The sequence below is a fragment of the Mycteria americana genome, chromosome 2, assembly GCF_035582795.1.
Source record: "Mycteria americana isolate JAX WOST 10 ecotype Jacksonville Zoo and Gardens chromosome 2, USCA_MyAme_1.0, whole genome shotgun sequence".
NCBI classification, from domain to species: domain Eukaryota; kingdom Metazoa; phylum Chordata; class Aves; order Ciconiiformes; family Ciconiidae; genus Mycteria; species Mycteria americana.
The window spans coordinates 12,439,542-12,462,927 of NC_134366.1; the positions used below are offsets into that span (position 1 = coordinate 12,439,542).

Consider the following 23,386-nt stretch of genomic DNA (forward strand, 5'->3'; position numbering starts at 1 on the left):
GAACAGTACTAGTACCATACCTCTTTACTAAAAGAAGTAGTTTAGAAGCAGCAATACTGGGTTGTTCAGAGGACAACTACAGAGTACACTCACCTTCCTCTACCTAATCCAGGAGACGAGTCAACACTGGTCTGTTCCATCCGTCCAGTTCCTACTTCCCTCTTGGTATAACTCGTAGTAGCATTCTGCATCCGTGTCCTGTTTTGTCCCGGCTGCCGCGTCTGTGGACTCCTGACGCCATTGATTAAACGATCAGCAGAAAAGTTGAATATTGTAGGACTTTCTAGAAGCCCAGGTCCCCTTTCTGCACTGGGTATTGTATGTCGTATATGAGACTTGCTAGGATTCCTACAAATTCAAAAGTCATTTCAACATACGTACTATGAGAGATCTTCTGAGGCCTAAGTCTATACACAGAATTCAGAAGAAGCAAGATCTTTAGTCCTTTATTGCATGTTTCATTTATAAGAATGATAAATATTCACTTTAACAGGTCATATGAATTATCAAAATTAACCTTTTCACTATTTTCAACTATGGCTTTACCAAAAACTACCTGAAATTGAAAGTACTATATGAATAATCTTGCTGATCACATGCCGTCATTCAGAATATTTCATCTGAATACCCTAAACCATAGAACAGACCAGTTCTCAGCTTTCAGACAGTCCATTTACATTTAGAAACAGTACCTCCACTAACAATAGCAGCACCATCTGCCCTTTGGCCTCACTTAACCTTGCACCAGGTTCAATTTCACAAGTATTTTCAAGTTAGCTGCTGTTACCGAAATAAGCAGATTAAAACCCCACATGCCAGATAATAAAATAGTATGTATATTGTCAAGAGATGGTTGAACTTGCCTGTTCCTGGGAGGATATTGTCTGAGTGTAGTCAATGGAGAAGCAGCAGGCTTGAAGGTTGGAGATGTGAACCCATTGATAAATCCAGTATTTGGAAACGGTGTTACCTAAAGAATATATTGCATGCTCATAGTTATAAACAGAGTACTATTTTTTCTTAACCCCGTATTTTATGTCATTCTATGCAGGGCAGTACTTAAAAGACTGGCTCAAGCAGCAACAGAGCACTTGTCCAGTGCCTTGTAACCAACTTACAAAATGCTAGTTTTTGAGAAGACAGCCACTACGCGTATTCAAGTTCTGATAATTTTTCAAGAGGATTGAAAAACACCGAGCCAAAATTCTTGGTTGTAAGTCAAGTAACACTCCTTCTATTTCACACCATACTATGCATGACTTCATAGTACAGAGATACTTCTTTGTCAAAGAGTCTACCTACACAGCCTGTAATTGTTCTTATAATTTATATGTGAATCCCTCCCTAAAAAGAAAAAAAATTTCTTTTTAGTTCCTTATTCTACTTATCTTCCTCATGACACCTAAATAAAGAACAAGTGGATGTTAAGTGGACCTCTGATTCTTTTCAGATCTTACCACCTTATCCTATATGTGAATTACTGTCTTGTTGCCCAAAGAAGCAACATTAGCAAAAGATTTTTTGGGGTGGGTGCGTATCAATGTCTTGTATTAACAAAATATCTCAAAATGTGAACCATGTTCATAGTAATTTCTCCAACATCACTAGCACGCTTTTTTTTTTCATGTATGAATGAGTTTCATTTAGGAAATGTTATTATTAGCAACAGCTAATAAATGCCTGCCTGTCTTCTCCCCCTGAAAATAACTAAAATGCAGAAAAGTCTTCTGTGTAGCACTCTTTCTACACTTAATTAAATGATGAGAAACAGCTGGGATTAAGACTGTTTCCTATAAAGGTATCTTTAAGCTTGTCTAACCTTTCTTGCAAAAGTTAAAGTAAATCACTAATCAATGCAAAATAAAATTTAACACCAAAGCTGTCATGCCAAACTACTATTAGCCTAACCTAGCATACATGACAGCAAATGCTACCTCAGACTCCAAAAACAGGCCATTAGGAGTTTAATAAAACTATTTTAGGAACAAATTTTCATCAAAATACTGCTTTGAAGTGCTTTCTGCTTTAATAGTTACAACTTGAACGCTGTAAAATTCAATCAAAGCTAGTAAGCAACTACTGAACCTGAATAATGAGAAGACATTGAACATACTAAAGGAAAACAAGTTTAACTCATTGCTTAAAGGGATACTAGCAATATTCACCCCTTCTTTCTTTATAAGGATGGGTGATCTTTTTGGAGGGGAAAAAAATTCATTTTCATTTTCTAATAATACCAAAAGCATCAATTTGCTTCCTCCACAGAAGTCATCTGGCTCATCAAAAGTACACCTATGTTTTTTACAAGCAGGACAAACTAGATCTTTCCTCAAATATTATTAAGTACTTCATGAAGAAGTAGGTAGTTTTAGAATTTTGAGGACATGTGTTGCCATATTCTAGTTTCAGAACTAAAACTGTATGCCCACACTACTGAGTGTATTTAATCTCAAATTAGAGATGAGACAAAGCACTGTTAGTGTTTATGCCAAAGCAGAAGAGGCGAGAAACTTCTGCTATATTTGCACATAAGTCTCTACATGCAAACTGCAACCCTGTCTCATAAAAATTATTCCTGTGTCATTGTTCCTCGTGGTCCCTGTTCTCCTCATAAGTAATTTCTATTCAAATATAGCTCTTCTTATAAAAGGTTCAAGAAACATCTTATTACATTAATGTACACAAAATGCAGCTAACTAATGACATATGCTGCAAAACAGTGGGAGGCAAAGCTCTGCCAGTTAATTTTCTGTTTTTACTAAGAAAGGTATGAGATCTTTAATGCTGGCAAACTTGTAAGGTCTTCCCCCAAAGGCCAGGACTAGTAAGCTTTCTGGAATACAAAAAGTTCCAGGATGACATAAGGCAGATACACACTGTGCTGTGCTTGAGCCTGTGCCCAATTAATCTACGTCTTCTACACCACTGCCATCCTACTACTTCACTACCCCACAGCAAGACTGTGCAATAGTCAGTCTTAGTTTACCTAGAGGAGGAATCACATTCATTGCCGCTTAATAAGGTGGCTTTCTCCTGGAATAGCGCTGTTTGCTACGCTACCTTGTCTCCTCCGCATTCTTCGTCCCCCTTAAAAAGCCTTCCCCTGCAAGGGCTCTGGCTACCTTCCCTGTGTGTGAAGTGTTTAGCACACCAACTTTTTAATTAGCTGCTGTTTGGTACACAGGAAGTTTGCTCAAGTTTGTTCAAGGACACTTTAATCCTCTGCCAAAAAAACCTCTGAAAAGCTTCTAATTTTGAGCATTGCTACCCTAGTTTCTTTTAGCCACAAGTAAAGAGGCATTTACAGAGGGAAGAAAGAGGTTCCACAAAGGACAACCTTAGTCTTCCAGTCATTACAGAAAACTATATTCATATTAGTTTTTGTAGGATAACAAAGGCACTAAAAGGGGCCAAGGTAATTCTGATGGGACTGTCACAATGGAGGAGAAGATGGAAGCGGCATTGCAGGATGCAGCGGATGTCCTGTTAGAGTATATACGGACTTACTGCTACCACCCTAGCTCTAAGGCTTACTGATAGCCCCTTTAAGAAAATTTTTAAACATTAAGCAATTTAAAAGTGATTTTTTTTTTAATTAGCAGAAGTAATTTTATTTTTTATTGCCAAAAAAGATGTTACTTTTGCACAGAAAATATTTTGCTTTGAGAATATGCTGAATAGGGTAATTCAGCATGTTAACCTAGAACTTATTTTCCTCCTGGAAGATCAAGATATTAAGTTATCCTTATTTATCTGATTCCATTAAGTTTATTCAGTACATATCAGAATTGCTTTTTCTGGTATTCACATACATATTCTGAAGATCTAATTTCTAAAGAGGTTTTTAACCATTACTAAAAGAAGTCTTTACTAAAAAGATTTCTTTTGGTAATGGTTAATTAATAACCTTTAGTAAAGAACTGCCTCAAAAACTAAAAGGTTAAGAAGAGAATCACCCTGCAGTCTGAGAGCAAGTGCAATTTTCAAATAATTAATCTTGTACACAATCTTGTATGGGAAGAATTTTGAAGAAGTGTTCGTCAGAAAGAATCAGTATCTTAAACTCCCCTCTTCAGGATACGTATGCTTCCTACACCTCAAGACTTCATAAAATAATACCAACTTTGAAAAGAATGCAACTGTTTCATAGTCAAGAGACTTACCAATGAAGGGTCAAGGTAGCTGTGCGTGGCTGACCAGGTCTGTGGGCCAATTAAGCTGTACAATGGAAACTGCTGATGGGGACTGTATACTGGAGGTAAGTAAAAGGATGTTGTGTAACGCTGCTGCGTGTAGAGGTTCATATCCAGAGGTCTATATCCATTCTTTGGCAAAAATGTGTTTATAGCTATTGCCTTTGCTTTTATCCTTGCCTGCAAAGGAGATTAGATTATTTATTACAGCAGCTCTCAAACTTTTACTGGACACTCGTCAGTCACTGCTTTTTCCTTCAAGGAAGGCAGGAACAGCTGAATGCTTCCCTGCTGACCTGACACTGCGATGGATGTACCACTGCCAGGAAGGAGGAAAAGGAGAAGTAAAATGGCATGTGCTACATTTCAAAACGCACCTCCACGTCAAATGGCTGCTGAGATTGGACCACTTTAAATTTATATTAGAAAACACAGAGAGCCCCACAAAACCCAAAACATATACAGACATGCCCCAAACAACCCATAAAGTTTTATTTACCTTAATCGGTTTTCCTTGGAAAGTTTTCACTTCTTCTCTAAGATATCTGTAAGCCTTTAAAAAAGTAATTATAAAATTTGTCAAATATAATTTAAACATAGGAAACTTGAGTTTTGACAGGCTAAGCCTAACAATAATTCTTGAAGTGTCTGCTAATGTTAGACTATAGAAAACCCTCATATGTAATCTGCATTCGGCAAGATTTAAGTTATCACTGCAGAAATGCTTCAGCAGCATTAAAACAAGATTTTAATTGTTACGATTGAAGTATTTCAATGTGTCATCCAAAATATCTGTGTTCTTAGTACAAAAAATTATCACTTTGGCCAGGAAGCCAGGATACGCGAACAAGATAAAACTCTTACAGGGTTATGTTTAATAGTACTGATAACTGGATAGTAGCTAAGGGGAAGCACTACTGTTTTTAGAGGTTTGGGAATTTTTCTTTAAGTTGTTACACATTTGTAATACAGTTTACGACCCATCAATCCACCCTCATCCCACCCCTTGTTTACTGTTACATTCTGAAATGCTTCCAAAAAACAGTGTTACCTGCTGTGCATCAGCTTCTGATTCAAACGTGATGAACCAATTGTCGTTATAGGCAAACTCACAGTTGATAAACTTAGGCAAATTATCTCCTTTGAAAAGTGCTTCAACCTCCTAAGGAAAGTGGTTTTGATAAGAAGGGAGAGAAAAGGGTGGGAGAAAAAAAAAAATGGATGGACAAAAGAAACATCAATTTAAAGTGCAGAACTCTGGAACTCTAGGTAAGAAAGATAAAAAGCACTTTTGGGCTTACAAAACAGAACTGAGAACTTCAGAACACCTGCAGTAGTGTTAGCTCTCTCCAATCTCCCCGCTAGCTAAAAGGAATTCAAACAAGCATCGTCTAAGGCCATACTGCAAGTAAAGTTCCCTGCTCCCTTTAAATCAGGGGAGATAAGCTATTTAGGCCACAGAGACACACTTACTTTTGGCATCAATGTTACATTTTGCAGAAAAATGTCTATTTCTTCCCTGTCCCCAAAACCACAGAGCCACACGAAAACCTGTGCATACTGCATGGGATCGGAGAACCCTGCCCTTTCATCAGAAACCTGGAGATACACTTTAACTCAAGTGACTACAGATTAATATATTTGAAACAGGGTTTATGTTACCTCAAAAACAATCAGCTAGTTTCTACAGAAAAAACATACCTTGGACTTTATATTTGTTTTAAGCCATTTGCATATTATTTATTTTTGTCACAGAGTTGAGGCGAGCAGCATCAAAAAGCAATGCAACTGGAGGCCTTACAGTATTTTGGAAGTTTGCTGCTTAAATAAAGCCTGACCATGCTACGCCAGAAAATGTATCCTATTAAATCTGTCAGGTTAAGTATAGATTTTCCAGTCTGGCAAATTTAAACACATAATGTATAAAACACCACTTCAAACCACCTCTTCTGAAAATAAAGACTCCTCAGAACTTTGTTGTTGGTAAACATTTAAGAGTGACCACCCAGTGCCAATATATCGAACCTGACAAACTGAGGACAGGAAAAAAAAAAAAAAAAAGAGAAATCTATAGTATTCAAAGCTAGGCAGTCTTTGAAAGGTTACACTTCATTTAGAAAGCTAAAAGCAACTGATATTTTTAAACTATGTATATAGCATATTTAACTTCTTCCCCCCAATTCCTTTTAGTATTTTGTTTCATGCTCCTGTTTACTAAGGCCACTTAACTTCTTTATTATAATTTTTAATCTACAGTACTTTTTATTTTTGTATGAAAACTATCAAGAGCAGCAACCCTTTCAGAATCTTTATTCTTCCTTGTAAAATTAAATATAGGGGAAATTAAAATACCTCCCTGTCATCAAGAACCTGTGCCTTCTCCTCCTTTTTGAAAATTCAAGATGGTTTAATCTATGGCCCAAATATTTTTTTCTAGTCTTTCCATTAGTCATAGTCCCAGCTACATCAGTTGAATTGAATATCTTTCAAAGAATCAAGTTCTCCACTCTCGCACTCATTCCACAAGCCAGCAGAGATCCTTAGCAACTTGTTGACACCTTTACCCTCAGCATTATGGAAATGTTTGCAAAGCTTTAAGTCGTTTACCCTAACAAGCTTCAAGGTGCAGCAATGGCATTTTCCATTCTAAGACTTACCTTCCCTCATCTTCGTTTGCTATTTATCCAAAGAGCTGAGCACATACGGATAAGCCAGAGTCCAAGAAAATTAGGGTACCTCTACCAAACACAGCATTGTCAGTTTTTCAGCCCTCTGTAAAGCTACATGTTTTACCACAGTCTTCCTATGAGCGACATGCTTCTATCAAATATATTTATTATCCAAACACACACAATAAACTAAGGTTTAGAAACATTGTTAGAAACTAACTAACAATGTAGCAATAAATATGATATGCTTACTGAAATCTGAAAGAAATCTAACTTCCAAATCCTAAGGGAAAAGCATTCTTTACAGAACAATTAAACACTTACTTCAATTGGGGTAGATTCAGGTACTTCACGTAAAATCACAATACAGCGATTCTGATTTGGCCTAACTTTTTCTCCCTTCTCATCCACTTGGACTAAAGGCAACGCTAAAAGAGAAAAGACAAAAATGTATTTTAGCTGTCACAGCAATCGTAATAGCTTTGCACACAGAAAGATGCTGTGGACACAGTTTTACAATGCAGAGCTTTCTGTGCTAAACTTAAAATATTTTTGAACGTTAAGAAACAAGCAGAAGATGACTGAGGATACTTTCAGACATATGAAACCGAGTAGACATGTTCCTTAAAAATCACCACACTCTTCCTACTCTTCCAGACTAGAAAATCCCAATTCATAAGCTTTTTCTTCTAAGGCACACATTAAGTCATGTTCTTTTCCAGTTCTTACCTTAGTGGTAACGTCCAGTAACCTTTTCTGAGAATTTAAACTCACATTATTCTCATTTACACACATCATTACTCGATACCTCAAATGTGAAGTAGCTTTGATAAAACCTGTAATTGTGTCCTCTAATTGTGACGGTCTAAACTAGAAGCTGCTTGCTCTATTTAACACTTTACAGAAAAAGGATGGCATTTTATTGCGATACATAAGAAAAAAAGAGAGAGAGATTGAAAATCTGGATTAATAGTTCTACAGCAATAACCAAAATGCTTTCTAGCATTGAGGGATTTTTACTTACATCTCAGCACTTCAACAATCAAATCCATGTCAGTACTGAGTTTCTTGACATGATCAAGGTTTGCTACTGTCATTATTGGCACATACTGATCACTGTCCATCTGTGATATAAGGTACATGTCACTGGCAAGATTTTCTCTGTTGGGAGAGAAAAAAAAAAGGGGAAATGTCACAGATGTAACTGTTGCCAATAAACTTGAGACAAAAACTCATCACATAGTAGAAGGCAGATTCCTACAGTAAATTTTGTTTTCAGCATTTTCACCAACTCCGCGGTCCATTCACCTACTATATTTCACTTCCTAGAAAACATGAAAATGTCTTTTTTTCCTTCACGCAACAGTATTGGCATCTTCCTGTTCAGGCAGCGCATTACTCCCACAAACTTGTAACATTGTTAGGAGTTTATTACTTCAAATGACCACTGACTGTAACTGCTTATGCAGGAGTATACAGATTAGGAGTTGTTCTAGGTTATTAAGACATGTGTTTAGGATGTTTTTATCTAGACACAAGCACTGAGAATAATTAAGTACAAATAAACTGCTTTGATGATCTTGCATCAGTCTATACCGGAATTTTTGTGACTCAGAGCCCTTTTTTTTTTTTTTTTTTTTTTTACATTGATCCTTGACTTAAAATATAAAGGGAACTAGAGATGCACATACAAAAATCCTAGTTTGTATCAATGCAAATTCAAAAATTATTAGCTTAAACAAAGCTTACCAAATTGCTTAAGCTACTCAGTTTTAATTTGGGGGAAAAAAAAAAAAAAAACCACCCCACAAAAAAAACAGTGATAAAAATTCACCTGATCTGTAATTGCTGGTAACTACTCTCACTTCAAAACAATATATTTGCTAGTTTATGTTTTAGGCCCAGAAATTTCATGTTAGCTTTAAGAGGTACATAAATACAATACTCTGGAATTTGTGTGTTACTTCCCCCAAATTCTCATCCCTTCTGCTCATTTTAAGTGACAGCTGTGAAATATATTAACGTACATCCCAAATTAGGTACTGGATCTTGTTAGTTATCCTCCAGTTTGCTACATTTAGGTATATACATACCTAGATAAGCAGAATTCCAGTGTTTTTTTCAGTAATTCTCGTAAATCTTCCTGACCTTCTGGCTGCAACTGTTCACTTCCACCTAATAATTGAAATACTTAAGTTTAAATTTAGTTCTGCTGTATTACACAATAGATATTTTAATCAAGCCATCATGGGTATTATTGGCTGTATAACTAGTAACAAATTTTCAAATTCAATAGATGTTCATTGTGTATTAGTTCACCACCCACCAAAATTACACAGGAACACTTTTTATTTGAGACAAAAAAGAAAAAACATATCTGACTTCACTTGTTAACCTCTGTTCTCCAAATACATAAAAATTTGAAGCAGTTTTAGAAGAGCAGCTACAAATACATCTCAAGGTAATTACTGAACTGATTTAGCTCATACATCTGTCTTCCAGTCTTAGAAAACTAACCAACCTCTAGCTGACTAAACCCTGACTAATGCAGCTGACTAATACAGCAAGCGAGCTATGTAATGGAGGCACTTCATACTTCTGGCCTCACTCTCCCAACACACTAATTCAGAAAAGAGTGTTTCAAAAACATAGTTATGAAATATCAGCAGATATGTAATCAATTAACAACAGATGTGTGATCAATTAACAATCTCTTGGTTAAGAAGGAGAAATTAATTTTTTTCTTATACCTGGAAGTTTCAGAATTATTGCATGGAAAACACTAGTTTCTTGTTCATTTTAGTTTAGACCCAATATACTACAGTCAGTTGAGGGTAAACTAATTGTGTCAGTGGGAGAACTGTTTAAAGATCACAAGTTTAGTGTGGCTTTTAGAGATTTACAAAACATTTAGTAACATGTTACATAAATGTAAATTAGTTTTTTTAAAAAGTATTTCACACCAACTATTACCCTCTATACCCTTCCCTTCTTCAGTAACTTTCATCCTTTTCTTCAGCTCTCCTTAACCTTTCTTCTTCCTAAAGCAACTTCTAATTTCCTCCCACCGTTTTGTCCTTCACGTGTTCTATTCTGATGTAGATAATGCCAACACCTGAGAAATACACATATCATGTACTAACCACTATTTCCCTTCCCCACCTCCTCTTTCTTCCTTGCCCAAAACCTAGCAAAGCCCAAAATTATATGCATTTTTAAAAATAATAATTAAAAAAATAAAAATCATATTTCAGACTTGGGACCACCTATGTTACTATTCATCACATGGAATAGATCCGACCTGCTGTTCAGCTCCTTCACAACACTATCTGACTCTTGTTAAAAGTTAACTATTCTGGGCATGTAAAAGATATGCTGACAAGTTCTAACACTAAGCTGAGGAGCACTGTTCCCTTCTAGAGTGCTAGGCACCATTAATATCATTTTCTATTTGCCAGTTAGTTATTCTTTAATATTCCCCAATAATACCCTTAAGTAGGAGAGTCAAAGAGAACTTTCAGTTTTCAACACAAGCAAGGATGATGCCACAACTGTGTCTGATGTCAGCTGTCTTGATGTCCAACTATTATGGATGCTATACTGGTCATTTTAAATACTTGTTATAAAATCAGCTAAGCACAGTGAACAAGGAGCAGACCTCTCATGAATCTCAAGAAACACCCAGCACATTTTCCTGTCTTTGCCATCCCTCATCTCAGTTCTAGTAATCCTACATGCATCTTGCAGACCTTCTGTCCCTTTCAGTGAAATATAAGCATGGCTGAATCTCTATGCTAGTTTCCAGAAGTTTCTTAAAACATGCCATCTGGTATAGACTACAGCTACTAACAGTTGCACTGAAAAAAGTCATGAGAGTTCATTAAAAAAAGAATGCAAAGAAGTTAGACTAAATTGTTGCTTATTTCAGCATTTTCAGTACAAGACTGATCTTTCAACACATTAACATTACTACTCGAGACACAAATGGTATGTGAATTTCACCTCAGTACCTGACCCAACTAGAAACACGCAGCTTAGACAGGTAGATATCTAAATGTAAATGTCTATACTAGGGACTTGCATTCAGAATAACATTTCAGAAAACAATAGTCAGTCATATCCAGAACTTATGATCAATTCTGTGCAGTATCTCATAAGGCCTATACTCAAATAGGAGGAGACTGGTTTCCAAATACATCTAAGCCTGACAGCAAGAGAGACAGGATTTTCTGAGGTCTGTTTACAGAATGCATATATTGAACAATGAAAGTGGTGTAGGGGTTTTTTGTTTTGGGGGGGGGGGGGGGGGGGGATAGGCAGTGTGTGCATGTGTGTTTGGTTTTTTTTTTATGAATGCTCACTGTTCAACCTGAAATGTGTTTTCTTTTTTTAAACCAAGTCCAAGCAAACATCATTTATCTTACCTGTCTGGGTGGTTTCATGCATAGACTCATACTCAGAATGATCAAGAGCCAAAGGGTTCATATCTGTCTGGTCTGACACCGGAACAGCTGGCGATGGCTCCTGCAGCTCTGTCAGCAGTGCATTCTGATGCTTTTTGTCGCCATCACCATTGGCATCCAGTCCTGCAGCAGAGATGACAAACACACTCAAAAAGCATTCCTTCTAATCGCAGTAACATCATAGTTAAAACTAAATCTGAAGTTGCTTACATATTTGCATTCATTTTTTTTAACAGGAAATAAAAACTGAGGAAGTGCTGCACTGATTTTTACACCTTTTGCTTGAGCAACAGCTAGAAATTCTTACTCATACCTTCTTTACAAGAATCTGGAGGTTGGTCAGGTATTTCTTCCCACGTTTTGCTCACGCTACCATCAGTGGCACCACTTGCTTCCAAGTGTAACATATGATTTCCCCACACCTTTGCATTAGGATTTAACTCAGAAACCTTGGTTGACTCCTACAAAAAGAAATTTCTTTGATTATGCACTTTGTGGATGCACTGCACGCATCTGTGCGTATACGTGTACAGTTTCAAATAACAGTATCACATGTACAACTCAATATTGTATTGTCAAGGTTTTTTTCACATCTGAATATATTAACTGAATTGCCATCCCATAATCGTTTCAGGTACAAAAACGACCGAGTTGTGCAGCACAGAATTCATTTTCCTGATTAAGAATCACCAGAAAAGGCTAGCAAAGCAGAGCAAACTACAACAAACATTTCATTCTTCACCTTTGACAGGCTAACTCAACTTGTACGTGCCCTAGACTTCAGGCAGTTCTCTAATATACACGTTAACTCCATGTTGATTATATTGTTATTGTATCTGTTTCTGTGAAATAACAAAAAAACCCTGAGAAATTAGAAAAGCACAGGGTTGGGGGGGTTTTTTGTTGTTGGGGTTTTTTTTTTTTTTGGACTTACATAAAAACGTAACAGTTTTAAGGAAGCATTATGGAAAATTGAAAGAAATGAGATGTGCATGACAACTTCTGTCATTACTTCAAGAGAAAAAACAGCATTAACAAAAATTCAGGTTAGTTTTCCCCTAGGCAGGACAAAAAGAATGAATTACCAGATCCAGTTAAATCATCTTAGGCCAATCTCCTTTAACCTAGATTGGAAATGGACACATTTAATGGTCATAAATGGTTATATTTGTGCTTCAGAGAGATTGCTCTCTGCAGTGCCAACATCTACAATACTTTTTTGATAGTAACATGAGACAGTTTTCTCTTGTTTTGCTAATGTTTGAGCAAAACGTATTAAGTTATTCCATACCCAGAATATCTTTGGTGTGTTTTAATATGATGATTATACTGGGAAAGAGTACTGCTCATGATAACGCATACTAAAAAAGCTTATTAAAATTTGTTTTGTGAATTTAAGGATGCTAGGAACATTACAGAGTTTAAGACAGGCATTTCAAAACTCCGTGAAGCTTTAATTACTCTGAAACATGTGCACTCATGTAGTCATTATCACAGTGCGTAGAAAACACATCCATAAGGTAAAAAGATCTAAGGACTCTCAAACACATCTACTGAATGACAGAGAAAAGACTTATAAAAAGTGGAAGCGTTCGACATAACTACTTGAATAGTAAGGATTCAAAGATGACAGCAAGTTCCATCAGTTTCCATTTTTAATACAAAAAGTTCCCCCCCCCAGGAGATAGCAAACTTAGCCTCTAGTACAACCCGCTGCCGGCACTGCAACTGCTGGGCAAGGTCAGAGCAGCTGCTGTAACGCAGTCGGTGTGGAGAACAAGATTAAGTGCTGGCTCTGCTCAGCAGGGAAGGAAGAGGAGCAGCAGCTCCCGCAGGTCAGCTTTGTTTCTTTCTTACCCCAGCTAGCCAAGATCCAGTCTAGCTTATTCCCCACGCTTCTCCTTGCAGCCACTCCTTTCTACAGCACTTCAGAAGATCATCTCCAGAAGTGAGCAAAAGGTTTCCTAATTGCTACCAAGCAAGAACTTTAAGATTTCAGGAAATCCACAAAGATTTCTTCCTATATGAAGGTAAAGAGCACTATTAACAGTCTGTAGGAAGTTTCCTTTCCACACACTGAAGTGTTAATCTCAAGTTCAGCTAGAATTGAGAATCTGCAATCAAGATACTTTGCCCAATGTTTAAACTTTCACACAAGGTAAACAGAACCAAAAAGAAAAAAAACCATATATCAATATTCAGCAACATTTTGAACTACTACATTCTGTATAGCATTCAGTTTTGCAAAAGAAAGAGCACGGTCAGCTTCAGGACAAAATAACATATGATATATTTAACTATCTAATGAAACCACAGTTTGACTTGGCTTGTTCCACTTCCTAGCTTCAGCTTTAACACCAAATCATTTCTGCAGAATACTTACAAATTCATCTTTATCTTGCCATCCCCAAGTACCAACATTTTCTGGTGCTGGCAGCTGATACGGGTATCTTTCCACTGCGTATGAAGCACCTGTTAAATCTTCAGGTTCGTTCTGGAAGTTTTCACTAACTATACATAGTCTGTCATTCTTCACAGTATTGTTAGAAATTGTATTATTCCATAAAAAGCCCATCAGATATTCACCATTACCAGCAGTAACGGTGTCAGAAAATAACTGATTTGTCCAATCAGCATTGCCAGTCTGAAGACTGATGAAATGTGACCATATTTCAACTTGGGGATTTTGTCTGTCCAGTTCATAGGAGTGCTCTTGGTCACTCGATACATCTTCCATCAGATCTAAAACACACCGCTCACTGCCTCGCTGAAATCCTGCGGCACCAGGAGAGGCACTGTGTATTTCATAGGAAGGAGTAGCAGCGTATTTGTCTACCTGCTTTGGGTCAACAAAAACTCCAAGCTCTTTGTTTGAGAAAATCTTGTGATCTGACTGCATCTGTTCCCAACCTGTGGTCAAGTCATTCATTTGAGTATTTAATATGTAACTGGTGTTTTTCAGTTCAGTAGTCTTGGCTTCTAACTGCTTTAAATTCCCAGTGGTAAAAGCTTCTAGACTCCCAGTTGACATACTAAAACCAGTGAGGTTCTCCTCCTTTGAGTGGATGCTGACACACTGTTTTACTTCACCATCCTGAAGATTACATTCATTTACATCACACACACTTCTTTCATGAGTTTCTGATCCCACTTCAGTAAAAGGCCCAACAGAAACTTGGGTGTTCCCAACCTCTGGCTCTGGACTGGCACAGTGACATAACTCAGGCTCTTCTACTGGTTCATCACGCACATGAGAATATGAATTTTGACACAATGAAGGTAAACAATTATGGGCTTTATGTAAGAGATTACTGGTATCTTCCAGATTTTTAGTGTCATCTATCAATTTTACACTCTTGTACATACAATTGTCCAAAGGTACAGGTACAGTGGAGTTAGAGTAAGTATTCTGATCGTAAGTCAAGCCTTTATTGCAATTTAAGATGTTTTTATCACGATCAACAATGTTAGCATCCAAATTCTGTTTTACATTTTCTGCCTTGTTATCAATTGTCTCATTTAAGTGAACTTCAAATTTTTTCTGTTTTACAGATTCTACTACATCCCCAGCTATTTTGGCTGAGTCAGTCCCCGCATTCCATTGATTTTCCACTGTGTGGAAGGAACATACATCCTGTTGCTCATCTTGTCTACAGCTCATGTCCATTTTATTCATATCCTCATGTTCCACAGACACAGAAGAGACACTATTTTTGTTATCTGAATTTGAATATTTGCATACTTTATCTTTATTCCCTGGTAACTCTTGTGAAATCTGAGATGCTAGGCTGTTTTCCTTTAGGAACATTTCATCTGCACTTGTGTTATGTAGTTCGTAAGATGTCAAAGTGCCATCACTTACCCATGATCGAGTTCTGCTCAAGCTACCAGCTTCCTCAAGCATGTCGCTTTTTAGCTCAATGATACTCACACAGACATCTTCCTCCATGCCGCTATGGTTTGCTGCTTCAGTTGATGTCTTGTTTTCAGTGCAACCCTTAATTTGAGTTTGAAAATCAGAACCTTCTTCCAAGTTTTCATGCATTTCAGTCATATTCAAAGCTTCACAGCTATGCAAGACTGTACCTGCGCATTTCTCTTTATCTTTCAAGAATTCTTCCAAAACGCTGTGATGTTCACTAGAGTCAGATGCAAACGTTTGGCTATCACCATACGTTCTTTGAAATGTTCTCTTTTCCACATTTGACTTTACTTCACCTTCTGGCTTTAGGAAGCAGACTTCTTCAGCAAGTTTTTCTACATGTTGACTCACCAAAAAAGAATCATTACCAATTTCATGTAACTCTAATGATAATTTAAAGTCACCCCTCATGTTCTCTGCGACCTTTCCAATATATATTTCCCTTACAACACTTGAGGGATGCCCACTTAAACCAAATGGTACAATCTCAGAATCATGACTTCCCTCAATTTTTCCTGAATTATTTCCTGAATCATTCCAACTGACAGCATTACCTATGGTATATACCTCCTCTTGTCGATTCTCAGGGACAACTTCATTGTATACTTTCGCTCTTAAGCCATCTGTTACTGTATTGTCAGTATTTAACCTATGCACCTGACACCTGTTAGCCAGTAAGTTATCATAAGAAGACTGGATGTCTATACTACAATATTCCTTTGTTTCCTCTTTCTGCATGTTTGACCTATCCTCTTTTTTATACTCAAACAGTTCTTTCTGTGAATTAAACTTAGCTTCCACTTGTGCCGATTGCTGCATTGGAAATTCCTCCCCAGTGTCTAGAGGTCGTGCCATGCTGCACATTCCTTCATCAGTAACAGCTGAGTTATCTATGTCTGCTGCAGTCTCTTCATGCACAGTAGCTGGCACCTCTTCATCCCCTTTCAGATCTTCAGCATCTACAACACAAATACTGTAAAACTCCCTATCTTTTCTATTTTGTCTGTTGACTACATCAAGATAGGAAAATGTTGGAGATAACTCTCTATGTGAACTTGAAACTTTTTGTAGGCTGTCACTCCTGCTGTCTTCAGTGTTTACTGTTGTTTCATTCTGCCTTGAATGGTCACACGTAACTGCATAATCCTCCAGAAAATTTCTATTTAAGGAAATTTCACCCTGTAAGCCTTTGTCTAGGATGTCTGGTACACGTGAAGTAGAAATACAATCAAACAAGCAATGCTCTTCTGCAGCTACATTTTCATTATTAATATTACTGTTAATATTTTCTGTATTGTTCATGTGCTGAGCATTACTATTAAATTTTTTAGGTGCTCTTTTTTTAATAACTCTGTCTTTCTTTTCTTCACTTTTCTGCAGATTTCTGTATGTACCAGAGACCTTCAGGAGGTGACTAAAGGAATTAAAGAAGCTAAAAGGTCTGTCATACGTTCTCCTAGAGCTCTCACAGGGAGTAGTCTCCATGCTTTTGTATGACGGATAGTTTGCTTTTCTATCCCAGAACCCAGATTTAGAATTTGACGCTGCGCAATCATCGCTATGAATGCGTTCAATGCCCACTATCGCAGCTGCCCCATTAGCCGTCCTTCCCACTGTATGCAGATCATGGCTTTCCACAGTTCCTAAAATTGAAGATAAAGTTTTACTTATCCTTGACTCTGGTGCTTCCTCTTCCATAGATTTTTGTAACAAGCCAGTTTTCTCCTCATTCGTGCTGTTCCTCAATTCTTTACTGAAGCAGCAGCCCATGTTTTAATAAGTAGTGTCAGAGGAGTCTTCTCATTGCAAATCCCCTTCCTCTATACACTAAACTAACTTTCTACTGCTACTGAGGAGACAAGCCAACACCCAGCTGCCAAAAATAGCACACTTTAAAACCATGCAGGGGTTCATATGTCATTGCCACTCAAAGTCCAAATCCCAGTTGCTGAGCAATGTTTTAGTGTTTCATCATATGCACTGTAATATTCAAGCCAAATAATTCTCCTAATGAGATTACAGTCTGTTTACAAGTATTACCAAGTCTTATGAACTTCCAGGAAATTAAACAATGAAGAGTTTCCTTCATCCAAATCATTAAAATATTTAAATGACCTCTTTCACAATGTCCACGTATGCCAAAAACCTGTTTGCCTTCATATTTAATACAACTCCCGCTTTCTGTACAAGGATAAATGCAGTCTGGCTTCACATGATTAAATCTGATTTGAAGACTAAACTAGTGGAAGCTATTAGATCAAACACATTTTGGACCAATTTCTCCTCCTCCTCCCTTCCCCCAGAGCTGAACCTACACCAAGATTACTTCTTTAGGAAAAACAGGCTAAAGATAGATAAGACCTCATGTATTCCATTGAGCAGTCATTGTACGTTATCAGAAGCTAATTCTGTTCCAAGCCTTTTTTTTTTTTTTTATTCGTTATCTGCATGAAAAAAAGAATATATAATCCCCCAGTGACTTACAGCACTGGAAGGGGTCTCACGATCATCTAGCAATCTCATGGTACTGTGGCAGGATTAATGATACTTAACCTCCAAAAAATTTGTGTCTTTTTACAAAAAAAGTCGGACAGATTTAAAAGGTAGTTTGACTAAACGCTACTTCTTCCAAAAGTCTGTCCCCACTGTAAGTTTTCTTTGTTGCATGTAAACAGACTTCGTTCTGACTTTAGGACAGCAAAACACATCTTTCTACACATGTATTTACATATTGGAAGACTTCTACTACTGTAAGTCCCTTTACTTGCTAACAAAGTTGCAAGTAAAAGTTGTAAGTCCCTTTACTTGCTTTCTTCAAAAGTAAAAACCCAGTAAAAAAGCTGAAAGTACCCAGCAATGTTTTCTGCTCTAAACAGAGTTGTTCTTACTTGCCTTTACATAACCTGACATCAATCAGACCTCCTCTCAAATCCATTGCTATTATTTCAAATTTGGACGCCATCCTTCAGAGAGCTTGCAGACTGTACCACTACAGCACCACTCTACTCCATTACTTAAAAGATACTGAAAACACAGATGAAAGTGAGACAAGACAGACCCTTGAACTCCATTTCAAATGTTCTTTCAGCTGTACATTGAACTGAGTGCTATTTTTCAATTGGTTGTGCACCTTATGGCAAGTTTAATCAAGATATACTTGAACTAGAGTTTTAAGTTAGCCTGGCAATTTGCCTTCATTGTATTCATATAGCATTATATAGGGGTACTAAGGCTAATTAAAGCAGTTGCCTTCCAACTAACTAGTAAGAGACTTATTTTAATTTCTACTGTGAACTATACTTGCAGGGTAAAGGCTCCTTAACACACAGAGATCCATGCTCTAATATTCCACTATCATTACTTTTTTTTTTTTTTTTTTTTTTGCATGATAGTCATTGTGACTTATTTTACAGCTGCTTTCATGGCAAGTCACATAGCCTACATAAGGCTTAAGACATGATTCAGTCTTATCTATGTTGTCTATATGGTCCTCATCACCACCACACTGCAAGATTTCTGCTTTGTTTCCAAAATTCTAAGGGAAAAACAAACAAACAAACAAAAACAAGCAAAACATCTTTACCAGAGAAGCCCACAGTCACTTTTTCCTTTCCATGTCCTTCACTTACTTTACTTACGACAGAAAATCTACTACTGTCAACATAGAAATAAAGTAAGCATCAGTTCCTCTTTTACTCATTCATATCTAGTTGGTAAACTAAGTTCACATCTGCTTAGAGTAATGAACCAAAAGAGAAGCAAGCATTTTTTGTCTCCTGTTGTCACCTGAAGATTGAGAAAAATGATGCTGCACTGAACCACAGTAAACAGAACCAGGCTGGATTAAAATTAGGTAGAAGAGAATATTAAAAAAAAACCTCGTTATCCCAAACTGTTCACAATTTTATGGTAGTAACCTGCAAGTACAAGGCAGTACTGAGCAAGTAAGTGCAGAGGCACTCCAGAAATTCAAACGTTTCACTTTAGTCTGCACTGCAGTCACTATGAAGCACTCCTGCAGTAATAGTAGTAGAGTTCACATTTAGCAGCATAAAACAGACTAGAGGTGAAACTCTCTTCCTTATACAGCGTGAAATGCTTCCATTCCCTTCTCTGAAGCTTTTACAAGGTATTTGAATATTTGAGTCATTTCTTATCCTACTTTTCTTCATAAATACTCTGTGTAACGCAAAAAAGTGCAAAGCTGTAATATAGCTTCCAGCGTAGCTTTTTCTCCCCAGACAATTATTCTGCTCATAGGACAAATGAATCACAAAAAAATGATGTGCTTTAGATTCTTAAACACAGGTTACCATATATTTAAATGCCATATAAGTTTAAATGCGATAGGCAGACTCAGACTTGTATATGTGAAAGAACCATATTGGCTAACATTCAGGAGAAACCTCCTATTCACCACTAATCCTCTAACCATAAAAAAAGACTGCTGAAGTGGCTAGGGAATACATCCCCTCCTCAGAAAGTCTGCTTTGAAATTGCAAAGTAAGAAAAGAGGAAGACTACCCTGCCCTCCTCCCCCAGCTTATCCAATATGTGAAGCCTCAAAGTGCCTGCAGATACATTGTTCTTAAGGATAGGAAGTCTGATGCATCATTGCTGCCATCTGCTGCATTTTTTTTTTTACTTCTCCCATGGGACAAAGTTATTCAACATGCTTGGATCCAGACTTAAAACTACGCCAAGTCACTCCTCTCTTTAGCATTCCCTGGAACCAAGTACAGGGAAAGGGGGAGGGAGTTACTTATTATAGGTTTTTTGAAGAAATGCCATGAGCAAACAATTCAACTGTTTTTAATGTCAGCATAAAAGTCACAATAATACTTGCAAAGTTTACAACTATTCAGAAAACTCCCTTGTCAGGTAAACAAATAGCAAGATTTTTCCCCTCTGTGATTTAACCATTACTAATGACGTGCTTCCTAGAGAGGAAGTAAGTGCCTTTAAGAGGCAGACCAGGACAAAGTCCACTTTTCCAGTGCCTTAATAAGCACTTCTGCTATCAACTAATGCGGAGAAAATGCGTGAAGCAGTTCAGGCAAGTAGCAACTTCTTCCAGTTTCCCCATACCCTTCTCCTTATGTGCAAAGGCACATTTTGCACTTGTTCCTTTGGTTTTATCTAAGAGTTCCAGGGATAATTTCTATTTTTAAGAACCTATAGTGAACATTCATTGAGTCACATTTCTCAATACTGTTTATTGTGGGATTGCCTTCAAAAAAAAAAACCCAGCAACATAAATTTAAACAGAAAATGCCACACTGTTATGCTACATCACCTGAGGTTGGCTGTTTAACTTCCAAGACTCAGTAAGTCTTAAAAGCCTCCTGGCTAAGCTAAACACCACCACCTGACTTGAAAAGCACTTTAAAATTAACAGAATTTGTGCTTTGCCACTTCAGAGCTCAGCTCAGCTGGGGTGTGGGTTTTGTTTATTTTAATTTTTTCCTTTATACATATACATTTTGGCTCTGGTATGTTTCTCATCTACTCAAAGCCTAAAGAGGTTTTCCCTCTCTATGAAACAAAATTGCTCTGAAGCAATACCGTCATAACTTGAACAATTTTTTTTTTTTAAATAAGTATTTTAGTCCTATGTCCTGCACACACCTACACAGAAGGCAAGAAGTCAACGTGCTTATTAACAGGAGTATACCTACCCATCTACTGTCATTTCTACACGTACCTATCCCTTGTCAAGGAATAAGGGTTTATCCCACATATAGTCTTACAGACCTAAGTTTTAAAATATAGTCTAGCTTTAAAGTTACACTAGCACAAGTTAAAACAGTCCCTACAACCTTCTGACATCTAACTTCATTTATCCTTTTTCCATAATAAAGTCATGCAATCGTAGCTAGTCCTGAAGAAACAGTGATTATCCTGCACTCCCAGGCCATACTTGATGCCATGCCCACCACCAGTTAAGGGAAAAGAAAAGAGCAGCATCACAATGGACGTCACAATGTCACTACTTCAGGCTTTTGGAAACAGCTGGTCAGATTGCTTAACTTTCCCTCCAACATATCAAGGTTAAATGGACTGTTAAGAGTTTAAATACACGTTACACATTAAAACAATTAAACATTAGCATTAGAAGTCATCTACAGGTGCAAAACTATTCACTTTTCTTATTGGCTAAATCTACAATAATGTGACAGAAAGAGCGAACACTGAGCAGTAGTGATCCTTCATGATGCTGGTACCGTACATGTTCAGTTTAAGGTCTAATCCTCCCATCCCTCATTTAAAGCTATTAATGATCTCTTGAATTACTAAATATCACCCACATGTTATACAAACTGCTACTTAACTCTTAATTGGCACATCCTGTATGTAATACTGTGTATTGTCAAATGATCTGAGGATTATATGCTATACTGAATTTTCACTGAACTGTTACACAGAGTCCTATATTAAACTAGTAAATCTAATTTCCTCAGTCCCTTTTTTATTCTATGACGCTTATTCTTGAATGGGTTGCAAAAGGATTTTTGAGCAACATAACCTAGCAGCTCTAAGCCCAAGACCACCTTCTGCGTTACCTCCTATGAAAAACATTTTAGGAAGTACAATTAAGTCCCATCTTAAGTTTCCTGACTTGATAGCTATTTTTCTTGTGCTTAGAACCAACAATATGATTGAACTTGTATTTAGAGTACTAATAAGCACTGACAAAAAACAGCATCCCACATCGGTTTGAATTCCCATTAACAGAAGCCCATGGCAGCACCTGATAACTATTCAACTAGAGAGAGAATGGGTGATGCTCCTATCACCATCAGACAGCAAGTTTAAATGGCCCCATGGTAATATCCTCCACTGGAACATACCAGCATTTGCAGAAACTGTTGCTGCTTGATGACAAGAATCCCTTCTAAAGTTAATTTCAAATTTCCAGATCAGGTCTTTGATTCAGCCAGTCAAGGAAAGAAAATTCTTTGGTCCTTGGAAAGTGCTCCGAGAGGCAACACATTCAAATGTGGGCATGGCAGGGGAAGAATTTAGGATCAATGAGCAAGGAAAAAGACTCTGCCTTTAGCACTAAAGGTTAGTTAAGTCCTGTCTGGCAGAGACAGGTCATATAAACTACCTCCACCATGGGATTTGGGTCTTGGCCTCTTCCCTCAGAGAGTAACCTCAAATTTCTAGCAGCAAAGTGTTACTGATCAAAAAGGAAACAGAGAAGTGAGTCAAAAGGGAGTGAAACATTTCTTAAACACTGAATTTCCTGGGCCCAGTCTGACAGTGGCTTTCTCAGAAAGAGTAATTGTCAATCAGGATACAAAAAAAATCCAGTGACAGATGTCACCTGAAGGGACAAAGCCTGCCCCTAGGTTAAAAAAAAAAGGCTGAAAATACCAGCATATTTAACTCCCAAATTTATCAAAGCTAAGAATCTGCTAAATTATCTACCTCCAACTCAAGTTGCCAACTTCCTTCAATTGACTTGCATGCAAAACTACTGAAATTCTGCTGTTAAATACTACTAAAATCAGCCAAATTCAAGAGGAGCTGTTGTTGGAAATGAACTATACTAGGCTTGTGATCAATCTACATTAGGCATTAAATAGCATATAGTTTTATAGCTACTTCAAGGCAGAAGAAATTACTTTGGCTCCCTCACCATGAGGTTAAGCCTTTGAAAACTGTTAGGAAACAAGTGACCTCTGTAACAGTAACACAAGCAACCCTGGAAAGTGATTTCTGAAGGGTTCCATCACAACATCAAAACTTTTGGTTTATTTCAGTCACTATTGACTACCTGTTCAATATTACTAGCAGTAGAACGTGTGTTAAGTTTTGTTCCTGCCAAAGAAAACAGACGGACTAAAGTCACAATTAGGAAAATGTATTTACTGTTACTGTTTAAATATATAACAAAAAATACTTTATATAATCACTTCAGAATTAAGACTATCATACAGGGAGTTATTTTTCCAGGATCTACAGAGGTGTATCAAAGTTTCCAGCAGAAACTCTACAACTTTCCTCCTGAACTGCCACAAAAGCACTAGGACTAGGTGTCACCAGATCCTAGTAGAACAGCATAGCCAAAATAGCTAAGGCAATGTAGTTCAGCAAATTTCTTTTAAGTCTTTTTTTATAGACTCCTAGAAA

General features: G+C 37.2%; 2 protein-coding genes across 5 annotated transcripts in view; both read right to left on the bottom strand.

The window, feature by feature from the left end:
• Nucleotides 1-23,386, bottom strand: part of LOC142405293 (la-related protein 4B-like) — a 57,363-nt gene that overhangs the window by 13,228 nt on the left and 20,749 nt on the right. Inside the window, exons 2-12 of one of the 3 annotated variants that reach the window (XM_075492416.1) lie at nt 12,411-12,449; nt 11,639-11,786; nt 11,287-11,448; nt 8,956-9,037; nt 7,887-8,023; nt 7,187-7,290; nt 5,245-5,355; nt 4,693-4,746; nt 4,164-4,373; nt 864-970; nt 94-348 (exon numbers count right to left, since the gene is read on the bottom strand). In XM_075492416.1, coding sequence (XP_075348531.1) covers nt 94-348; nt 864-970; nt 4,164-4,373; nt 4,693-4,746; nt 5,245-5,355; nt 7,187-7,290; nt 7,887-8,023; nt 8,956-9,037; nt 11,287-11,448; nt 11,639-11,732 — 1,316 coding nt within the window. In that variant the 5' untranslated portion in view covers nt 11,733-11,786; nt 12,411-12,449. The remainder of the gene's footprint in view (nt 1-93; nt 349-863; nt 971-4,163; nt 4,374-4,692; nt 4,747-5,244; nt 5,356-7,186; nt 7,291-7,886; nt 8,024-8,955; nt 9,038-11,286; nt 11,449-11,638; nt 11,787-12,410; nt 12,450-23,386) is intronic. The other 2 variants (XM_075492415.1, XM_075492414.1) reach the window with 2 other exon arrangements.
• LOC142405294 (uncharacterized) lies at nt 13,024-17,519 on the bottom strand. Of its 2 annotated transcripts, XM_075492418.1 has the most exons (3): nt 15,412-17,519; nt 13,709-15,322; nt 13,024-13,345 (listed from the first exon to the last, which is right to left on the bottom strand). In XM_075492418.1, the coding sequence occupies exons 2-3, from the start codon at nt 15,272-15,274 to the stop codon at nt 13,313-13,315; spliced, it is 1,599 nt and encodes a 532-aa protein (XP_075348533.1). In that variant the 5' UTR covers nt 15,275-15,322; nt 15,412-17,519; the 3' UTR covers nt 13,024-13,312. The 2 variants fall into 2 exon arrangements, with proteins under 2 accessions (XP_075348533.1, XP_075348532.1); XM_075492417.1 differs by lacking the exon at nt 13,024-13,345 and having other exon boundaries at nt 15,233-15,322.